Source organism: Tursiops truncatus, chromosome 7 (genome assembly GCF_011762595.2).
Source record: "Tursiops truncatus isolate mTurTru1 chromosome 7, mTurTru1.mat.Y, whole genome shotgun sequence".
NCBI classification, from domain to species: domain Eukaryota; kingdom Metazoa; phylum Chordata; class Mammalia; order Artiodactyla; family Delphinidae; genus Tursiops; species Tursiops truncatus.
In genome coordinates this window covers 22161862-22185607 of record NC_047040.1, presented here as the reverse complement: position 1 = coordinate 22185607, position 23746 = coordinate 22161862, and the positions used below count along the sequence as shown (strand labels likewise).

Below are 23746 nucleotides of genomic sequence, written 5' to 3'. Positions count from 1 at the left end.
GCAGACCTGCCCACCAGAAAGACAAGATCTAGCCTCATCCACCAGAACACAGAGTCCCCTCTACCAGGAAGCCTACACAACTCACTGAACCAACCTTAACCACTGGGGGCAGACACCAAAAACAACAGGAACTACGAACCTGCCTGTGAAAAGGAGACCCCAAACACAGTAAGTTAAGTAAAATGAGAAGACAGAGAAACACACAGCAGATGAAGGAGCAAGGTAAAAACCCACCAGACCAAACAAATGAAGAGGAAATAGGCAGTCTACCTGAAAAAGAATTCAGAATAATGAGAGTAAAGAGATCCAAAATCTTGGAAATAGAATGGAGAAAATACAAGAAACATTTAACAAGGACTTAGAAGAACTAAAGAGCAAACAAACAATGATGAACAACACAATAAATGAAATTGAAAATTCTCTAGAAGGAATCAATGCAGAATAAGTGAGGCAGAAGAAAAGATAAGTGACCTGGAAGATAAAATAGTGGAAATAACTAGTGCAGAGCAGAATAAAGAAAAAGGAATGAAAAGAATTGAGAACAGTCTCAGAGACCTCTGGGACAACATTAAATGCACCAACATTCGAATTATAGGGGTCCCAAAAGAAGAAGAGAAAAAGAAAGGGACTTATAAAATACTTGAAGAGATTATAGTTGAAAACTTCCCTAATATGGGAAAGGAAAAAGTCAATCGAGTCCAGGAAGTGCAGAGAGTCCCATACAGGATAAATCCAAGGAGAAACACGCCAAGACACATATTAATCAAACTATCAAAACTTAAATACAGTGCTCCCCTGGTGGCACAGGGGTTGAGAGTCCGCCTGCCGATGCAGGGGACGCGGGTTCGTGCCCGGTCTGGGAGGATCCCACATGCCGCAGAGCGGCTGGGCCTGTGAGCCATGGCTGCTGAGCCTGCACGTCTGGAGCCTGTGCTCCGCAACAGGAGAGGCCACAACAGTGAGAGGCCCACGTACCACAAAAAAAAAAAAAAAAAAAAAAAAAAAGTTAAATACAAAGAAAAAACAATAAAAGCAGCAAGGGAAAAGCGACAGATAAGATACAAGGGAATCCCCATAAGGTTAACAGCTGATCTTTCAGCAGAAGCTCTGCAATCCAGAAGTGAGTGGCAGGACATATTTAAAGTGATGAAAGGGAAAAACCTACCACCAAGATTACTGTGCCCAGCAGGGATATCGTTCAGATTCAATGGAGAAACTAAAACCTTTACAGGCAAGCAAAAGCTAAGAGAATTCAGCACCACCAAACCACCTTTACAAGAAATGCTAAAGGAACTTCTCTAGGCAGGATACACAAGAGAAGAAAAGGACTTAAAACAACAAACCGAAAACAATTAAGAAAATAGTAATAGGAACATACATATTGATAATTACCTTAAATGTAAACGGAGTAAATGCTCCAACCAAAAGACATAGACTGGATGAATGGATACAAAAACAAGACCCGTATATATGCTGCCTACAAGAGACTCACTTCAGACCTAGGGACTCATACAGACTGAAAGTGAGGGGATGGAAAAAGGTATTCCATTAAAATGGAAATCAAAAGAAAGATGGAGTAGCAATTCTCATATCAGACAAAATAGACTTTAAAACAAAAACTATTACAAGACACAAAGAAGGACACTACATAATGATCAAGCGATCAATCCAAGAAGAAGATATAACAATTGTAAATATTTATGCATCCAACATAGGAGCACCTCAATACATAAGGCAAATGCTAACAGCCATAAGAGGGGAAATCGGCAGTAACACAATAATAGTAGGGAACTTTAACACCCCACTTTCACCAATGGTCAGGTCATCCAAAATGAAAATAAATAAGGAAACACAAGCTTTAAATGATACATTAAAAAAGATGGAATTAATTGGTATTTATAGGACATTCCAGCCAAAAACAACAGAATACACTTTCTTTTCAAGTGCTCATGGAACATTCTCCAGGATAGGTCATATCTTGGGTCACAAATCAAGCCTTGGTAAACTGAAGAAAACTGAAATCATATCAAGTATATTTTCCGACCACAACGCTATGAGACTAGACATCAATTACAAGAAATACTCTGTACAAAGTACAAACACATGGAGGCGAAACAATACAATACTTAATAACCAAAAGATGACTGAAGAAATCAAAGTGCAAATAAAAAAATTCATAGAAACAAATGACAATGAACACATGATGACCCAAAACCTATGGGATGCAGCAAAAGCAGTTCTAAGAGGGAAGTTTATAGCAATACAATCCTACATCAAGAAACAAGAAACATCTCAAAGAAACAACCTAACCTTACACTTAAAGCAATTAGAGAAAGAAGAACAAAAAACCCCCAAAGTTAGCAGAAGGAAAGAAATCATAAAGATCAGATCAGAAATAAATGAAAAAGAAATGAAGGGAACAATAGCAAAGATCAATAAAACTAAAAGCTGGTTCTTTGAGAAGATAAACAAAATTGATAAACCTTTAGCCAGACTCATCAAGAAGGGAGAACACTCAAATCAACAGAATTAGAAATGAAAAAGGAGATGTAACAACTGGCACTGCAGAAATACAAAGGATCATGAGAGATTACTACAAGCAACTCTGTGCCAATAAAATGGACAACGTGGAAGAAATGGACAAGTTCTTAGAAAAGCAGAACCTTCTGATACTGAACCAGGAAGAAATAGAAAATATAAACATACCAATCACAAGCACTGAAATTGAGACTGTGATCAATAACCTTCCAACAAGCAAATCCCAGGACCAGATGGCGTCACAGGCGAATTCTATCAAACATTTAGAGAAGAGCTAACACCTATCCTTCTCAAACTCTTCCAAAGTATAGCAGAGGGAGGAACACTCCCAAACTCATTCTACGAGGCCACCATCACCCTGATACCAAAACCAGACAAAGAGGTCACAAAGAAAGAAAACTACAGGCCAATATCACTGATGAACATTGATGTAAAAATCCTCAACAAAATACTAGCAACAGCACATTAAAAGAACCATACACCATGATCAAGTGGGGTTTATCCCAGGAATGCAAGGATTCTTCAATATACACAAATCAATCAATGTCATACACCATATTAACAAATAGAAGGAGAAAAACCATATGATCACCTCAATAGATGCAGAAAAAGCTTTTGACAAAATTCAACACCCATTTATGATAAAAACCCTCCAGAAAGTAGGCATAGAGGGAAATTACCTAAACATAATAAAGGCCATATATGACGAACCCACAGCCAACATCGTCCTCAATGGTGTAAAACTGAAACCATTTCCAGTAAGATCAGGAACAAGACAAGGTTGCCCACTCTCACCACTATTATTGAACATAATTTTGGAAGTTTTAGCCACAGCAATCAGAGAAGAAATAGAAATAAAAGGAATCCAAACTGGAAAAGAATAAGTAAAGCTGTCACTGTTTGAAGATGATATGATACTATACATAGAGAATCCTTAAGATGCCACCAGAAAACTTCTAAAGCTAATCAATGAATTTGGTAAAGTAGCAGGATACAAAATTAATGCACAGAAATCTCTTGCATACCTATACACTAATGATGAAAAATCTGAAAGAGAAATTAAGGAAACACTCAAATTTACCACTGCAAGAAAAAGAATAAAATACCTAGGAATAAACCTACCTAAGGAAACAAAAGACCTGTATGCAGAAAACTATAAGACACTGATGAAAGAAATTAGAAATGATACAAACAGATGGAGAGATATACCATGTGCCTGGACTGGAAGAATCAACATTGTGAAAATGACTATACTACACAAAGCAACCTATTGATTCAAAGCAATCCCTGTCAAATTACCAATGGCATTTTTCACAGAACTAGAACAAAAAATTTCACAATTTGTATGGAAATACAAAAGACCCCATATAGCTCAAGCAATCTTGAGAAGGAATAACAGAGCTGGAGGAATCAGGCTCCCTGACTTCAGACTATACTACAAAGCTACAGTCATCAAGACAGTATGGTACTGGCACAAAAACAGAAATATAGATCAATGGAACAGGATAGAAAGCCTAGAGATAAACCCATGCACATAGGTCACCTTATCTTTGATAAAGGAGGCAAGAATATACAATGGAGAAAAGACAGCCTCTTCAATAAGTGGTGCTGAAGAAACTGGACAGCTACATGTAAAAGAATGAAATTAGAGCACACCCTAACACCATACACAAAAATGAACTCAAAATGGATTAAAGACCTAAATGTAAGGCCAGAGACTATAAAACTCTTAGAGGAAAACATAGGCAGAACACTCTGTGACAGAAATCACAGCAAGATTCTTTTTGAACCACCTCCTAGAGAAATGGAAATAAAAACAAAAATAAACAAATGGGGCATAATGAATCTTAAAAGCTTTTGTACAGCAAAGGAAACCATAAACAAGATGAAAAGACAGCCCCCAGAATGGGAGAAAATATTTGCAAACGTAGCAACTGACAAAGGATTAATCTCCAAAATTTACAAGCAGCTCATGCAGCTCAATATCAAAAAAACAAACAACCCAATCCAAAAATGGGCAGAAGACCTAAACAGACATTTCTCCAAAGAAGATATACAGATTGCCAACAAACACATGAAAGGATGCTCAACATCATTAATCATTAGAGAAATGCAAATCAAAACTACAATGAGGTATCACCTCACACCTGTCAGAATGGCCATAATCGAAAAATCTAGAAACAATAAATGCTGGAGAGGGTGTGGAGAAAAGGGAACCCTCTTGCACTGTTGGCGGGAATGTAAATTGATACAGCCACTCTGGAGACCAGTATGGAGGTTCCTTAAAAAACTAAAATTAGAACTACCATATGACACAGCAATTCCACGAATGGGCATATACCCTGAGAAAACCATAATTCAAAAAGAGTCATGTACCGCAATGTTCACTGCAGCTGTATTTACAATAGCCAGGATATGGAAGCAACCTAAGTGTCCATCGAAAGATGAATGGATAAAGAAGATGTGGCATATATATACAATGGAATATTACTCAGCCATGAAAAGAAACGAAATTGAGTTATTTGTAGTGAGGTGGATGGACCTAGAGTCTGTCATACAGAGTGAAGTAAGTCAGAAAGAGAAAAAGAAATACTGTATGCTAACACATATATATGGAATCTTAAAAAAATAAAAATGGTTATGAAGAACCTAGTGGTAGGACAAGAATAAAGATGCAGACGTAGAGAATGGACTTGAGGACACGGGGTGGGGGAAGGTTAAGCTGGGACGAAGAGAGAGAGTGGCATGGACTTATATATATTATGAAATGTAAAATAGATAGCTAGTGGGAAGCAGCTGCATCGCAAGGGGATATCAACTCAGTGCTTTGTGACTACCTAGAGGGGTGGATAGTGATGGTGGGAGGGAGACGCAAGAGGTAGGGGATATGGGGGTATATGTATACATACAGCTGATTCACTTTGTTATACAGCAGAAACTAACACAACATTGTAAAGTAATTATACACCAATAAAGATGCTAAAAAAAAAAGAATAAATTAGGATTCAAAAAAAAAGAAGAGGGCTTCCCTGGTGGCGCAGTGGTTGAGCGTCCGACTGCCGATGCAGGGGACACGGGTTCGTGCCCCGGTCAGGGAAGATCCCACATGCCGCGGAGCGGCTAGGCCTGTGAGCCATTGCCAGTGAGCCTGCGCGTCCGGAGCCTGTGCTCCGCAACGGGAGAGGCCACAACAGAGAGAGCCCCACATACCGCAAAAAAAAAAAGAAAAAAAAAAAAAGAAGACATAAAAAATTGCCTCAAGTGAAGCACCACAGGACTACAGACTCTTGCATAATTCTTGGTAATCTGTCTGCCGACCACAGATATTTTAGGCTACCTGTCTGAACTGAGAGAGAGGACAACTCCAAAATTTTGTCTCCAAAACAATATAAACAATGAAGTCCCCATAAATGACTTATATTAGAACAAATAGATGAAACCAATCACGAAACTGAGAACATAATGTGAAAAACAACTCTTCGGTGTGATATAAAATCAACTTTTGTACAGATTTAGTATTTTAATTTTAAAAAGCAAGGAATGCAGAATAAAACTCAATTGCAAGACATTTTGAAATAGTTTTGTTTTTTAACTACAGGCTTAATTTTATCAATAAACTTATTGGGCATCAGTATTTGTGCTAAACTTCTTTAATAAGTTAAAGGAGTTTACTAGAATCATACGATAACAAGTTCAAAGGTGAATGGCTTCACTGAATTAGCAAGTGACCTGGTTTCTCTGCCTAGCTGTGACAACAATTACAGAAGGAAAAATGTTTTGTTTGTTTGTTTCCTTTTTTATTCAGTTGGGAAAAGGAAGACGAGAATGGACAGATTTAGATCTTAGTAAATATTAAAATGGTAATATTAAAAAGTGATCTTGAGTCGCTGGTAAACTAAGAGTTTATCCACCATCATCTTCAATAGTCGTTAGGAGTCTAGGCTACTAAAATAAAATTGTGACAGAGAAGGTAGCTATGACATGCAAAATAATTGGTCAGAAGTCCAGACACTTGAGTTTTAGACCCAGATCTACCATTAACTAGCCCATAGTGTTCATCAAGTCACCTCTCACTTTCTGGGCTCAGATTTATCATCTTTAAAAAGGAGGAGGTTAGTTTAGAACTGTTGGCAGAGGAGGGAGGCTGAGCAGGGGCATTAGAAATATTCTACTCATTCCACACCAGCTTCCATCAACCCATCTCACGAACAGACCATATTCCTTTAAATTTAGGACACTGCTAATTTTAAGATGTGTCATTATTTTACATGCCACCAAGAAAGAAAAATCACTGCCAAATAAATTATGACGGCCTATCAAATACATCTCCATTTCAGAGGCTTTAAAATGTGAAAAAAAAATCATTCTTAGAATTGATAAAGAAATGAATAATCGAATACCTCTTCTGTTCTGGCAGTGAGAAAGTACATTCTGGAAATATAATGCTGAATGAAGTCTAGATGACAAGACTCAGAGAGTTTAAGGGACTGGGCCCAAGTGAATATGAACTGGAAGACTCAAAGCCTTATTTTCTGCTTCCAAGTTCAGTGATCTTCCACTATGTAACTTTGACCCCCAAGACCAGCTAGTTAAGTTTTGAAAGTAGATGCCTGCAAAATGAAGACACAGAGCTACCAAACAGAAACTGGTTCATTGTTAAAAATGTCTTTTCATGTCTTCTATTGAGAAAAACTCTTTATTGTGTTTTGATGTTTTCTGATGACATCCACAGATGCATTCAGAGAGTACTATTTATTTATTTATTTATTTTTTGGCCATGCCATGCAGCATGTAGAATCTTAGTTCCCTGACCAGGGATCGAACCCGCTCCCCCCTGCATTGGAAGTACAGAGCTCTAACCACTGGACCACCAGGGAATTCCCCAGAGAGTACTATTTTCAAACCAAAATAATACAGAATGCATGTATTTTACATATACGTATATAATATATACATAATAGACATATCGCAACACATATATACACACACACATAATTATATTTACTTATATTTTTAAGGTAGATTATTTTTTGTGCTGTAGAAAAGAACTCAGTTTCTATCACAGTTTTCTATTTCAAAGTTTTCCTTTAATTTGTAAAGATTCACTTCTGAGTACCAGGAACCTGACAGAGAAATATAAGGTAGGAGCTTGCAACCAAAGTTATGGTCCAGGGCATGGATTCGAGTTTCTAAATTGGGGTTAAGAAAACATTGTACACAGTCCTGAAAACAATGGGGCTCAAACCAGTTGATGAGACTTTTACCAAATTATAACTGAAATATAAAAATGCAGCTGAAGATCAGCCAGAATTCAAATAGGAAAGGTAAAAAGTGTGGGTTCAAACTCTAGGACAACCCTGGAAGTCTGATGTTGAGCTGACAAAAACATAAAGCAGTAATTTGTACTTTGTAAGGAGAAATAATCAATTGCCTAAAAGCACTGGCAAAGTAAGTCTGAAAAGTACAATTGGGCTAACAGGTTACTCTAACCTCATTGTTTCAGATTGTCAGCCAGGCCTGCAATAATTATCGTCCCTCAGTTTTGAAATGTTTCTGCTATTTTGTCACTTCATGAGTGAGTGTAAAGAATGGGCTCATTACAGGATTAGCAGATAAAATTATTTCTACTGTAATACAATCAAAAAATCACACAATGCTTTTTCATAAATTCTAAAAAGAAGTGAGATATTTTGGATTTGGGGATAATGATGAAGAATATGCTCAAGAAGAGATCATGCTTCACATCCCAGGTCCTGTCTTTCATCGTCATATTATTAACCTAATCAGTAGCATAACATGAAATTCTTAGTCTCTATAAATCACAAGTCAGTGAAAGAGGACTGAAGGAGACAAGGTATACTGGAAAGAGAATTTGCTTCTTGAGAGCTGAAACAAGCCATATGTCTCTGTCCACATCCAAATATGTATCTATCTATATCTATGTCTATATCTATATATCTATATCTTCATTTGGACTCTTCAGTTACTATGCCAACAATTTTCCTGCCTTAATAGTTATTATTGTTATTATTTAAAATTCTTTTGTTAAATCCTAAGTCCTACAGGTAACTTCTTGGGCAAAAATTAATGTTAGGATCATAAATCGTACTTAGATTTTATTCAGAATTATTTAGATTTCGTTTTTCAGAAGCATTTATAAAATAACTTCTACACAACTTTTTGAGAAGACAGAATATTGCCGTACCAGCTGCCTTAATGTTTCATAATATATTTTTCCATCTAATTCACCAGGTATGGGTCAGGCTTTCTGAGTTTGCATAGGTATGACGAAAATCATGGTAATTAATTATATCCATGTACAACTTATTTAATAACAGATTCTCAACATACCTCATGAAGTCGGAGGTCTTTCTCATAAACAAGTTTTTTCACAAATGCAGCTATAAATATAACCCAGGCAACCATGAGCACGATTGGAAGGGAATAAGAGACACTGGTTAGGAAGCTGTAAGGAAAAACAAAAACAAAAACAAAAATCCAGTGACCAAAATGAATGTCACACTTGCAGATTTTAATATATAAAGAACACACTCCCTTCCTACATTGAAATTATACTCCTGTTCTGAAATTGAGACTAATTATTATTATGACTCTTTCATTTATGAAGTGTGAAGCTGACTTAACAGTAAGTGCATGATTTTCTTGCCATACTGCTGCAAGAGTAAAACAGTTCTGGATTGTTAGATAAAATTGCCAAATCGTTTAAAGGGTGTTTGTGTATGTCCTGTTCAGGAAAATAATTATTATACAGATATAATTGCAAGGCTCTAAGCCCTTCTGTCTAAACTAAATTCTTATCTAAAAGGCAGATTTAAAATTACATGATGATTGGTTTACCTAGCTAAAAGATATATCTTCTCAAATTACTGTATTTATCTACTCTTTGGAAGCTCATAGTTATTATTAAACCAAATTTCCCAAAACGAAATAGAATGAAACTCAAAATCATTTGATTTAAAATGCAAAGAACTCGGATTCCTCAAAATAATGCTCTAGGGGTTGTTTCATAAACAGTATAAAAATGTTTTTTCTGGTAACTAGAGGGTTGCTGGAAGACTTCATTGGGCCCTAAATAGATTCCTGAATGGCTGGCCCATAGTACCTGAATGTTCAAATGCAGTGTTTCTCAACGTTGAGCAATGCATCGAAATCACCTAAAGGGCTTTTTAAAACAGATTCTGGGCTCCATCCATGAGCTTCTGATTTATTATATCCGAGATGGGGTTTGGAATCTGCATTTTAAACAATTTCCCAGGTGATGCTGATGCTGCTGGTCTGCAGACCACACTCTAAGAACCATGATTGTGACATTAGCCACCAACTATGGGCTAAGGCAAAGGAGTAGTTTTCAATGAGAGAATCTCTGAATTGATCTGTTTTACATATTAGGCTCCACTGAAACTTTCACTTGCAGAAATGTCCCAAGGCCATTTTCTTTTTAATCTATAAGGCCAAGGATTACCTTCAAATTCTCCATGAAAGATGCAAATATTTATGGAACATGACATCACCAGCATTCATTTTCACTTTAGCATCAGAAGTGTATCACCAACAGAGATATGAAGGATTTTTTAGTGGGGGAGAAGTGAGGGTTGGGGCCACATCCAGTTTTTTTTGGTTCCTGGGAAACTGGCAAGGGGGAAGCACTTAAAGAATATTTGTTGAATGAATTTTGTCTTGGATCAGGTCCAGCCTTGATGCTATTTCTGGCCCTGGAATTAGGCAAAGGCCTTCATTCATTAATAACAAATCCCCGCTAATGTTTCTTCCAAGTGACTGTGTATTTTAGGTTTGGTATAGTATGAAACAGAAAATTCTGGTATTGTAATTAATGGACCAATGCAGTACCAGCTACTCAACTTCAGGCAATTTACTTGGATTTCAATTTTTTCATCTGGAAAGCGTGGCTGATAATATCTGCTCTCACTTTATGAGGTTGTTTGGTGCAACAAATGAAATAATATATGTGAAAGCACTTTGTATGCAACAAAGAGTTTATATGGGTACATTAAGGCATTATGTTCATACTCCCATGAAGAATGCAGAGTACAGTTACTTTACTCTTAAAAGAAACATCCAGGTAACTACCATCCTAGGTATTAAAATTTACAAGGGGAAGAAAGTCAGAAGGAAAATAGATGAGAATTTTCATTTAATTGAAACCACAGGTCTTTACTATTCATGCAAGCCATTTCAGTTCACACATGGTTTAGGCAACAAGGTCCTGACTGGCTTCTACAATAAGTAGCTAACCTTGACAACCTGCTGACGGATCATCACCTGTCTTCTCGTATCACTGCTGCACAAACAGCTACATAACCTCATCTCTACAGCTCTTGAAGCAGTCAAAGGAGACAGAAGCATTGATAGAAACAGAAAAAAAAAAAATCCAGACCCATCTCAATTGTATATAAACTGCAATAACTGGGCTGAACAACAAGCACAATTCATTTAAAGTAATATTCAGCCTCAAGCTTTTGTGTAGAATGAGCTTGAAAAACTTAGCCCACCACCCTTATTTTCTTACTGTGGTCAGAGTGGAAGAACCATTCAGTGCTACCCTACTGGCAAATTTCTTGAATATTCAAATTCAATTGTCTAAAAGCATGATCTTTACATTTTTTGTTCATTTAGCAAAACCATTTTAGATAAAGATTCCTACCAAGTGGACTGAGAATACATAAGATAGTTTCAGATAGCACAATATTTATCATAGAGAGTTGATCAATAACGTTTTATTAATTTTTTTCTGTAAAATTGATCCTACACTCACGTATTTCTAATTAAATTTGAGACTTGGAAGGGATTTTTAAGATTGTTTTGTTTAACATCCTTATTTGATTAGAGAAAAGGAAAACCAGTTGAGAGTGGGTAACATCAGAATCATGCAGCAATGCACTCAAGTCTGGAGTCCAGCTCTCTTAATTTGGGGGCCAAAGGACTTGGAAGGCTAAGGATTATATTAAAGAAAACATGGATCATTTAGTAAGAACTTTAGCATCGTTTGGGTAGCGATGGGCAGCTCTAGTGAGCTGTGCCCTATACTGTGGATCTTTCCCTTGAAACAAGCATTTGACAAAGGTTTGGTGAACGTTATTCCTTTCATGTGACACATGTGAATGAATTCTAAAAAAAGGGGTTGATTATTTAAAATGCCTGGAAGTGCATGGACTTACTTGTCTTTCATGTAGCAGGGATAAGGAATTGCTTGGACCTGGACTGCTATTTCCTGGGAGTTCCTTCCAGTCTGCAATTCAACGACTGCTCTTTCAATACTATCCTGTAAGTAAATAAAAGCCCTGCCATAGATCTGGTTGTTTGACGGAGAATTGTGTGGCCCTGGGGCCCATATCTTGGTTCTTATGCTTCTTGTGGTCTGTGAGGTCTTGAGACTCATGCGGATGGTATATTTTACAACAGGAGGAAGAGAGACGTTTTCAGAGTCATAGCGTCTGTGCTGGCTGCTATCAGAAGGAAGCTTAAAAATAACACCTAAAAATAAAATGGCAACAACATCAGAAGGTTATTTTATGGTTGACATTATTCATTGTTTGGAGGGTACACATAGGGGGCAGCCAAACAGGCAACTGACTTAGTAATGTGACAGTAAGGTCAGACTTCTAATTTACAGAAAAGATGGCTAACTGAAAGTGACAACCTCAGAGACTCAAAGCAGGAGTTTGAGAAGATAATCACAAACTAAGTGGCCAGATTAAATAAATCACTCTAAGCCACTTACTGAAATTAACCACACACACACACACATACATACACACACACACACAAATGAATAAGAATAACCCTGACTGATTATGAGGATGGACTCAACTTCATCCTGTAACTATGTAATCCTTTACAGTTTTAATTTTAACCATACCAACAAAATTACACATATTGAAGGCTCCTCATTCAATACGGTTGGTTGCCTACATGAAAGGTTCTCATTTCTAAGGACATCAGAGGGGACAGTGTCCTCCCTCCACCCCCAACTACTTTTCTGAGTTCTGGATGAAAGAAGTGAGGGAAGAATTTGGCCAATTTTAGTACAGAGAGAAGCTCAAATTCTAGTAGAATAACACTTACTTCCAAAGAGTTCATTGCTTTTGTGGAGTCTTTTAGCCTCTCCTTCCATTTCATCTATGCTTTCTGCTGCCTGAATACGGTCATATAATATACAGGAGGAAATATTTACTGTCAGGGAAGACAGTGTGGTAAGATGATCAATGAGGTCAATGCCGTTCTCTAATTTTAGCCTTAGAATATCTAAAGAGAAAAAAACAGACACAAAGCATATTATAATGTTGTGTTATAATGTTGTTTCTAGTAGGAACAGGACAAAATACTGATTTTTTTGGTAAGTAGTAAACCTTAAACTAGATTATAAATAATAAGAACTTGTAGAATTTACTATAAAAATATCTAGTACTCTGTATCTGGGAAAATGTAGCCAGTCGTGCAAATGTTCACTGAGGAGAATGTTGAACTAGTTACAGACACAGTAAACCCAAGTACAAAGAACGGTACAAAGTAATTCAGAAGTATATTCTGCTACAATTTAATTAACCAAAGACTAAAGGTGAATAATTTTTAAAAATCTATCTGCATTAGTTAGGAAGAAAACTATAAACTAGAGGTGAAGCATTTGAATAAACAGAAATTCTTGCTTTGTTAAGGGAATGTAGATGTAAGAATTTAAGCAAGGAAAGTCTATGCAGAGTGTGTAGAACAAATAAATGACATCATTCAGTCAGTTGTGATACAGAATCATTTCTCAGGTGACAATCTATGCCACACAGTTACAACTTTCTAATACTGTTTGACTTAAAACCTTATGTGAGCTATCTCTATTCGTAACTGTATTAATCTAGATAAAATGATCAAGATATTTTTTCAGGTAATTACTCTGGAAGAAAGAGGATTTAATTGCTCTTCAATTTCATGATTCCTTATGAGGAAATCAACTGAGACAAAGGGTAAATATAAAATTGCAAGTTAATAAATCACTTGGCCAATTAAATTTTCACTGACTTGATCACCATGAATACTGAGAAGGCTGTGATATCATAAATCCCTCTTCACTGAACCCAAACATGTCTCTACCATCATCCAACAGAAGACTAAATTTCTCACAGAGGGCAACTTCTTAAATGCACCTCTCATTAGAATTTAAAATGAAATGTTTTGCTTCATATAGACATTGGTGGGGGAGGGGTAAAATTGTGGTTGAACAGTGGCCTCCAGCGGCCACTGGAAATCAACATAACAGCAAAGGATTCTTCAGAAATGCTGGTAGATAGAGCTATGAAGAGTCAGTGCTCCCCAAATCCAAACTATAAAACCTCTTTGATACTAAGTTAAATATACAATTACACAAACAGTAAGTCTCACTGCTGTAGTCATTTTAACCTTCTTTTAAATTCTAAAACTCATCTCCTATATCGAAAGTTAGAAAAAAAAATCTATATAGGAAATTTGTAGTTTATCCCTGATATTTTGATCAAATGTTTCCTTACCCAAATGATAATTTTAGAGAATAAATCACTAACATCTTTCTTTAATCAAACAGGGTTGACTATCATAAAGTACATAAAATTATACAGAATATAAATGTAGGCATAATTCCTCCCCACTGGTTTACAACCTAAATCACATAAGTCCCAGTAGCACTGGGGAGGAGGAGGGGCATTTGCTCTACTGCGGTCAAATTCTGATGCTTTCAATCCCTTCCTCTTACCCATGGTTGCATAGCAACAGGGAATCAGACACAGACTGAATTAGACATCTTGCATCCCTTGCATGTTGAAGGTGGGGATGTGGCAGAGGGAATGCATAAGTTCAGACAGCTTTCTTTGATCCTCTTCTGCCTGTTCCTTTTAAATGATCATGAGAGGAGAAGCCGACCTTGAATAGTGATTTAGGTTTATTTTCGTTTGAGTCTCTGCATTGCTTTTGTTTTGTTTTTGCTAACTCTATAACTTCTTCTGGTTACATTCTGAGTTAGTCAAAGTGATACTAAGGCCAGTGGAGATAAAATTATAAATGTAGCCAGAAATAAACCATTTCATCTTCTTTTGTCCTTAAAGACTTGCTTTTCATCAAGTTACCCCAAAAAAGTGTCCTCCTGTAGCAACCTACCTGTGATTGAAGGACAAGCTGCATTTACACGGAATATATTGCATTATAATTATTGAAACTAACTACAGGCACTAGGTATCAAAATAATCATTACTACTTGTAACTGTACAACTAACTAGGAAGAAGATGGATAGATATATCCAGGATTTTACTTTTCTTAGGATAACTAGATAGAAAGCAAATACAGAAGAAAAGGAAAAGAAGATCTTATATGGCACAATGCTTTTCACATTTCTGACATGACAAGTAAATAAAAGTTTTTCTGGACTCACCGAGTTCATCCATCTGTTTCAAGAGTTCAACAGCGTCAAGTCCCACGGAGAATTTTACAAAAACTTGCACAAAGGGGTTTCTTAGAGTATTCTAATAATATAGGGAATCAGTTTCAGTACAAAAAGAAAACATGTTTAATCGTTGTCTCTCTAATAACACCACAGTGAAATGAGGTACCACTACTGGGCATTTTCAATGCGCCATTTTGCAAAGGCTCCCAACTGATTTGTATTCTAGTCCTACTACTTCCTAGCTCAGAGGTTTTCAGCAAGCACTCAGCCTCTTCCAGCTTCAGGTTACTTTTCTGTAAAGTGGTATCTAATCAGATTAGTCAAATGTAAATTATTATGGTATTGTTTTATACTGTAATAAGTGCAGCTATGTGAACATGGAAAAATAAACTGATGATAAAACTTTACATGGAGTAACTCATGGAAAGACTGAAAATTAAAAAAAAAAGTGCTTTAAAAATATAAAGGCGTTTGTAGCTATCTTGCAAATTAGGAGACATAAATTCTACCACTGTAGTTGTCTACTAGGTAATACTTATTGAGATTTTACTAAGTGCTGGGCACTGTCTAATAGAGTTTACCTTACTTTGATTTTCTCACTTAGTTTTCAATAATATCTAGAGGTAAGTACTATTATTATCCCCAGCTAATAGAAGACAAGGCTAGGGCCCAAGAAGCTATGTAAATTTCCCTAAGGATGCACAATTAATAAGGGTCGAAAGGAAAGTTGAAGAGAGAGACTTCACCTTGATTAAAGAAATGTTTATTCATCTTGTGTGTAAATTCATGGCCTAGTTTTTTTGTGACCTAGGCTTAAGTTGTTCTCCCTTTAGAGGACAGTTCAGTACTACTTATTATTCTGTCCTTCTACCAATATCTTGTTTTGTTATCATGGAGATAAATGATTAAGAATAATATGTATTAATAGAGCATATATATAATAGAATTAATTTGCTAAATCTATAGTTGCTGAGGAGTCTAAGAGTAGTTGGTAGCATGAAGACAGATGGCTATTATGCAGCTATACACTATGATAACCCAAGTTCTTTAAAATCTAACTATTTACCAGGAATTAATTTGCACATTATAGAAAATCTGAATCAGAACGTTACTAATAAGGAAAGCACTGTGTTAGTTGCAATTCAGAGACGATCCATCTAACTCTATTTCCATTCTCTTATCACTCCTGTTATAATCAATCCTGCCTATAATATATATTATTTTCAAATGCTTCCACAATATGATCTTCACAAGTCTGTGAAGTGATTATCAATGGACCCATTTTAGAGTTTCATAAACTGTAGCAAGTATTTTAAGTCATTTGCCTAAGAGTTCACAATGGCAAAGCCAGGTCATGTGTTAAAAGCTTGAAGTTTCAAATTCTGTACACATTTTCAGAAATAAGTTTTCCTCAATAATTGAGAACAGGAACTTATTTTGGTCTAGAACAAAATAAAGATACTCCCATTAGATGATGATTCCTTTATGGACATGGTCATAGCATTTCTTCTTAGCAAATTACTGTACTTTGGAACTGCTATGCACAGATAATGTCCTTTCTTAATTCACTGCTTTAGCCAACAAAACTTTCCTTAATGAAATAATATGTGTAGGATATTTATCTGTTCATAGAAAAAAAGTTTTAGGAGAAAAGAGCAATTTTCCACTGAGGAAAACACATGTGTCAAAGGTATCGTCCATGTAGCCTTTGTTATCTGAGATTCACTAAAAAAGGCCACTTAAAATATCCATTTGTGATTACCAGAGGTAGGGGGTGGGGAGATGGGGAATTGGATAAAGGTGGTCAAAAGGTAGAAACTTCCAGTTATAAGATAAATATGTACTAGGGATGTAATCTACAACATGATAACTATAGTTAACACTGCTGTATGACATAGGAAAGCTGTTAAGAGAGTACGGCCTGAGAGTTTTCATCACAAGAAAATTTTTTTTCCTTTTTTTTTTGTTATCTATATGAGATGATGGATGTTAACTAAACCTACTATGGTCATCGTTTCATAATATGTATATATCAAACCATCATGCTATATACCTTAAACTTATACAGTGGTGTATGTTAATTATTTCTCAGTAAAACTGGGGCGGGGTGGGGACTGAGATTTAATCAAGATAGTAATGTGCTCAAGATCAGAGAAGAGTAGAATATTAAAATAAATGGACATGCTTAATATTAGAACTAAATTTAATAGTAAATTGTGGGGAAGATGTTTGATGAAAAGTTTATTTTGTATTAATTGTGTTAAATATCTATTTTAGAAATTAATTTTATCATTTATAACAAAATTCAGGTTGTAATTGTAACTATGCATTAATTGATAGTCAAAACAAAGACTGAGTAAAGCATCTTTTGTGTATAACTTTTCTAACAAAGTTGTATGACACAAATTCTTTGTTCGGTTTAACTTTTTGAGCATGATTATAAAGAAGGGCACTTTTGTTGCTGCAAAAATCTTCTAGGGCTCCATCAATTTTCCAAGGGCCTCTCTCAAGTCTTTGAATACACAAGCCATACTCTCTTGAAGTTCCTAAGTTGGCACCATTCCTGAAATTTTTCTCTTCTCCTATTGATAATGGGTCTAACTCTGCTGCTTGATGTTTAGCTGCCAATAGCTCTCTTTGTGATTGGAACATTTCCCCACACTACTTGCATCCTTTTCAGAAAACCCTGCATCTTTTATGGGAATTGAAGATTATACTTTTCAAGTAGTGTGTATTGGATTTGAGTTGCACTGTCAAATCTTTAACCTAAAATAGAGTGTCAAATGTTTCGACGAAAGAACTCCCTAGATTTAACATTCTTCTTCAGAATATTAGTATTTTAGGAATTTTGGTTCAGTTAAAATAGCAAAACATAACCTAGAGAAATAAAATAAGCATTTTTAAGTAGTTTTTATTGCATTTAATTTTGGAAAATAGATTTACATCACTAGTTATGTCTCAGGATCAACTTGTAAAATGACTTATCTCTGAATTACATACAGAGAAACTGTGGCATAAGAGGTGAGGATGGTTACAGACTTAAGTGACAGATCTGTTATCCTGTCTCAGATCTGCTCTCTGGAGCAGAGGCAATTTTAATCTGTTGAATATGGATTCTAAGTTACTATCTGCCCATTCACATAATGATGGTGATTAAAATCTCAAAGAATTACAATTCGTACAAAAGTGAATAACAGAACCATCTCCTACCTGGAGAATTGGAATCGTCTGGTTTAACAGGTGGAAGGAATTCATGAAAAATGGTGACTTATCCACCCACTCTTGAGATTTTTCTTTTAATTCTGCCAGCTGCCTCAGAGTTACATTAGACTTGAAGAAAAAGAAACAAATCTGGTCCGTTAGTATTTTTCCTATATTTCAAAAAGGTATCTTATGGTTGTTTTGTTACATAATTTCAAGAAACAGTTCTAAAAAGTAGAGTTAGTAGAACATTGTCAGAAATTTCCCATATGGTCAAGAGTTTTTAAGTGGCAGCTTTTATAGGATCGAGATCACTTATAAAAATTCTGGAAAATCTAGGGTTTACTTCATGTCCACAGAAAATTTACAGCCAAAAAGCATGTCTTCTGGAATTCTCACAAGTTACCCATTTTTACCAATGGTACAGTTTACTGCTAAAGAAACATTCTAGTTCAAGGATATAAGAAGAAGAATACTTTCATGAATTGCTGGTGGATGTATATAGTTTTTTTGGGAAAGCAATCTGACAATAGTCATTAAAACAGAATATAATATCCTTCAATCTCTCAATCTTGAATATTCACCTCTGTGAAATAAAAATACCACTGTGTAAAGTCATAGGCACAAAAGTAGTTGTTGCCGCATTGCTTACATGAGCAAAAAAACAAAAGCAAACACTAGAAACAAAAAGAATGTCCAACAATTGAGGATTGGCTGAGTAAGTTCCATAGTATAAAAAAATTTACAATCTTCAAAAAGAATGAATAAACTAAATCTATCGAATAGGAAGAATTTCCACAAGGTATTGCTGTGTGACTAAAGTAATATGCAGAAAAGTGTTATAATGAAACCTCATTTTAATAATGCAAACAATGACCATTCTGCATATGAATGTGCATACAGTATAATAATATATAATGGATTAGAGGAATGCACATAAATTACAGAAAGCCACATCCTTGAATGCTAACATTCATTAGTTTACATGAAAGGAAGAGTAGGATCAAGCAGGGAGAAAAATAGGTGAGAGTCAAAGCAAAAAGAAAAGAAAAAAAAAAAGACTGCACTTAGAAAATAAGCATTTAATGACTTCATTTATGCAAAATTATGTAAAAGTGTGTAGTCAATAAAGCAAATAAGGTATTAAAACACAAACAGTGAAAACAAAGATCATTCTAGAAATCAGTGATGACTTCATGTTTATTTTTATATAAACCTAAAACTAATTTATATTTATATAAACTATAGTGTAATGACCAAGTAATGGTAAAAAAGAGTTTTTTTTTTTTTTTTTTACTTTCACTCTATCATTTTAAAAGCATCAAGTTTATAATTCAAATCACTAAAGCCAACTTTAGAAGTGAGAGAGAAATGCTATCATGGTTATATTAGGTAGCTGATAAGTATAGTTACTATTAATAATGTTTTTCTCAACACCTATCCTCTATATAAGATATTAAGTTGTACAACCAAATATGAAGCCAATAATCTATAATTTATCAATTGTTTTTGTTCAAACTAGTTATATAATGCCCAATATTGTTTTTTCTAGTGCCATTATTTTTACATACTTTGAAACTTAGATGCTAGTTGTAGAAAAATTTTCTGCTTTTGGAGATAAATTGAAAAATCTGAGCTCTTGCTCCAACTAACTTCATTCTCAAGTGTTAACAAAGTTCATTCCTCTTCAAGGAGCTACCACCCAATCTACATTGTTTACACATATACAGGCAGAAGTTGAGAATTGTTAAGGGTTTCAGAAAGCCAAAGGTAATAGTATGTAGGCTATAAAGAAGTCTGAGCCAGCTAGACTAAATTTGGAAGCTGACTACTTTAAAAATCATCTTAATACTCAAGATAGAAACTTCGAGTGATAATGGTCAAACCTTTTCCATTATTGCCTTTGTGATGGGGGTATATGGTGCGTACAAAATCCTTCCCAACAACATGGGTTTCAAGAAAGCCCAAATCACAGGTCCGGCAGGCATATTAATGATGTCTTTATAAAGAGAAAAGCAAAATGGTGCTGGAAAGAAAAAGTGTAATAAAACCATTTAATACATGCATTTAAAATCTATTCATGGTAAACTGACAAATATTATTGTTATAGCACCCCAAAATACATGCCTTATACTTCCTTTGTTATTAACAAATGTGACACATCTGGTATCAAAGTAAGAAAGCATAGTAACAAATCTTTTTTAGGTGTAACAGTTTAATCCGATAAGCAAGTGAATAGCAAGCGATGGCATTTTGCCAAGAGGAGTTAGAAAGGTTGAAAAGCATATTTCAGAATGTCTTCCAACAGATATTCCTCACCAGCCCTTAATTTTTAAAAATATGCAAAAGTTTGCTATTGTACTAGATACATAAGAGCTGTCCAATAAATGTTTCTTGAATGAATAAAAAGATGCATAAATGCATCAATCCAATTGATACATTAAACATCCCTATATTGTTTGGTAAAGCTCAGCCAATCATATTTTACATCTCAAAACTCACAGATCAAGTAAACAGCTTTGATGTGCCACTGAACATTTATAGTTCTGCTGCATTCATGAAGCTCTTCTGTGTGTGATACAAATTTCTAATTCTAAAAAGTTAAGAAAAAATATTGACCTGAGCAGATTTAAGGCACATCATTTTATCATTTACTGGCAAGGTGTAGTGGTTAAGAGGCTAGACTTTGCAGCAGACTGCCTGGGTTCAAATCATAGCTTTGATACTTTCATGTTGGACAATGGTGTCCAGGTTACTCGATCGCTTTGTGCCTCATTTCCCTTACTAAGATGCAGCTATAGTAGCACCTACCTCATAGGTAAGTGAAGAGTGAATGAGTTGACATGCAGAACATGCTTGATGTGTGGTTAAGTGCTGTATGAGTGCTTTCTTGGGGAAAATTAATGCTTCATTTATTACAAAAAGCTAAGATTACAGCTCAGCATTAAAAAAAACACCCGATTAAAAAATGGGGAGAAGACCTGAATAGTCATTTTTCCAAAGAGGAAATGCAGATGGCCAACAGGCACATGAAAAGATGCTCAACATGGCTAATCATCAGGCAAATGCAAATCAAAACCCAATGAGATATTACCTCACGTCTGTCAGAATGGCCATCATCAAAAAGAACAAAAATAACAGATATCGGTGAGGATGTGGAGAAAAGGGAACCCTCGTGCTCTGTTGGTGGGAATGTAAATTGGTGCAGCCACTGTGGAAAACAGTACAGAGTTTTTCTCAAAAAAACTAAAAATAAAACTACCATATGCACTTCCACTCGGGTATATACCCAAAGAAACCAAAAATGCTAATTAGAAAAGACTCATGCACCTTAATCTTCATAGCAGCATTATTTACATTTGCCAAGATATGGAAGCAGCCTAAGTGTCTATCAACAGATGAATGGATAAATAAGATGTGGTGTGTGTATATATATATATATATATATATATATATATAAAATGGAATATTAGTCATAAAAAAGAATGAAATTTTGCCATTTGCAACAACGTGGATGGACTTGGAGGGCACTGATGCTAAGTGAAATAAGTCAGACAAAGACAAATACTGTATATTACTTTTATGTGGAATCTAAAAAATACAACAAACTAGTGAGTATAACAAAAAAGAAACAGACTCACAGATAGAACAAACTAGTGGTTACCAGTGGGGAAAGGGAAGGAGGGAGGGGCAAGATGGGATAGGGGACTAAGAGGCACAAACTATTACGTATAAAAGAAGCTATAAGGATATATTGTACAATACAGGGAATACAGCCAATTAAAAAAAAAAAGGCCAAGATTTAGCAGACCATGTTGTCAGGAGGCGACATTCCCACACTGATTTTGAAGTATACTCACTGGCATGTAAGGGAATTCCATATTTTGCAGCAATTTGCTCTTTACTTAATTTATAAGTCAAAAAATCCTTGGTGTGGTTGCCTCCCTGCCTCTGAGAAGAGGGCAGCATGGCAACTAAATATTCAGTGGTAATTCCTTGGGAGCACAGTGCTTGGGAAATGGTACTAAACGATCCTTGTGGAGTGTTTAGCCGGTTGTTTCTGTACATTGCCTGTGAGATAAAAATACATGATTTATTAACATTATATGAGCTATAAATGCTATTGAAAACAATATAGAAGAAAACCTGATAATGCTTAGACGATCCTTATAATTCCACAATTCCTTTAAAACATGTATCCCAAATGTACATGTACGACACTAAACTTCTCCAATTTAAGTGGCAAAAACTTTTGCCAGAGTAGAAGAGTTTTTCTGTAAGTGATTTCTGTCAATGTACTATATTTGTAGCTGAATGTATTATAACTAATCTCAAATAAAAGTTAAGATGACAAAAGGAATTTTCCAGCAGGAATATTACTGGGTGACTTTTCTACCTGTGTTAATGGAAAACTTCTGGACAGGTGCATTTGCTTCAGGGATCTCATTTTGTCTAGCAGCGGTCGTGTGACAGAAGCCATCTGATTGAGAATCTCCTTTAGCCTTATGAAGAGTTCTATCATCTTTTCTACTGGCTTTTGATTTTCCCTAGGGAAAAACACCTGACAGGAACAGCAACAACAAAAAAAAGAAATTATTTTTGTGGAGAAACTGGAACCCTCACACAATGTTGGTAAAAATATTAAAAGGTACAGTCACTTTGGAAAACATTTTGGAAGTTTACTAAATAGTTAAACATAAATTTACCATACAACCAGAAATTGGATTCCTAGGCATTTACCCAAGAGAAATGAAAAAACATGTCTACACGAAGATTTGTATGGGAACGTCTATAGCAGCATTACTCACAATAGCCAACAAGTGGAAACAATTCAAATGAATGGATGAACAAAATTTATATCCTTAAACTGGAATACTATTTGGTAAAAGAAAGAAATTACTTACTGACACATTACAACATGTATGAAACTCAAAACATTATACTAAGTGAAAAAAGCTACACACGAAGACCACATATTGTACGATTCAATTTAAATAAAATGTCTAAAAAGGCAAATCCATAGAGAGAGAGAATAGATTAGAGGGTGCCTGTGCTAGAGGTCAGAATGAGAACTGACTGTAAATGGACACAAGGTTTCTTTTTGGGTTGATAGAAACGTTACAAAATCAGATTGTGGTAACGGTTGCACAGTTCTATAACTTACTAAAAAACCCATTAAATTGTACACTTAAAATGAGTGAATTTTATAACATAAAAAAATACCTCAATAACTTTGCCAAAAATAAATGATTTTAAAAGTCAGAAAGGCAAATGTCAATTACATAATTCTTCATGTACGCCATTATTCAAAAATCATATAATGTGCTCCTTAAAATCAGAAAAGCTCTGTCAAAAAGCTCATGTGGTCTATCAGGTTTAATCATAATCCTCTAACGTATTTCTGTTGCAGGAAGAAACACTGAAAATATTTTTTAAATTAAAATTTTAATTTTATTCTCTCATTCACTCAATTATTCAACAAACGCTAACTGAGTGCCTGTTATGTTCCCAGCACTAGGTGAGGTGATGGGTACGAGGTGATGGGTACAGTGGTACACAAACTGGCA

At 35.4% G+C, this 23746-nt stretch overlaps 1 protein-coding gene across 3 annotated transcripts in view; it reads right to left on the bottom strand.

Moving 5' to 3' along the window:
• Positions 1-23746, bottom strand: part of ABCA12 (ATP binding cassette subfamily A member 12) — a 197727-nt gene that overhangs the window by 74049 nt on the left and 99932 nt on the right. For all 3 annotated transcript variants that reach the window (XM_019938973.3, XM_019938975.3, XM_019938974.3), the window contains 8 exons: positions 22576-22740; positions 22040-22250; positions 20066-20205; positions 18189-18308; positions 14967-15057; positions 12643-12822; positions 11736-12051; positions 8890-9004 (listed from right to left, as the gene is read on the bottom strand). In XM_019938973.3, coding sequence (XP_019794532.2) covers positions 8890-9004; positions 11736-12051; positions 12643-12822; positions 14967-15057; positions 18189-18308; positions 20066-20205; positions 22040-22250; positions 22576-22740 — 1338 coding nt within the window. The remainder of the gene's footprint in view (positions 1-8889; positions 9005-11735; positions 12052-12642; positions 12823-14966; positions 15058-18188; positions 18309-20065; positions 20206-22039; positions 22251-22575; positions 22741-23746) is intronic.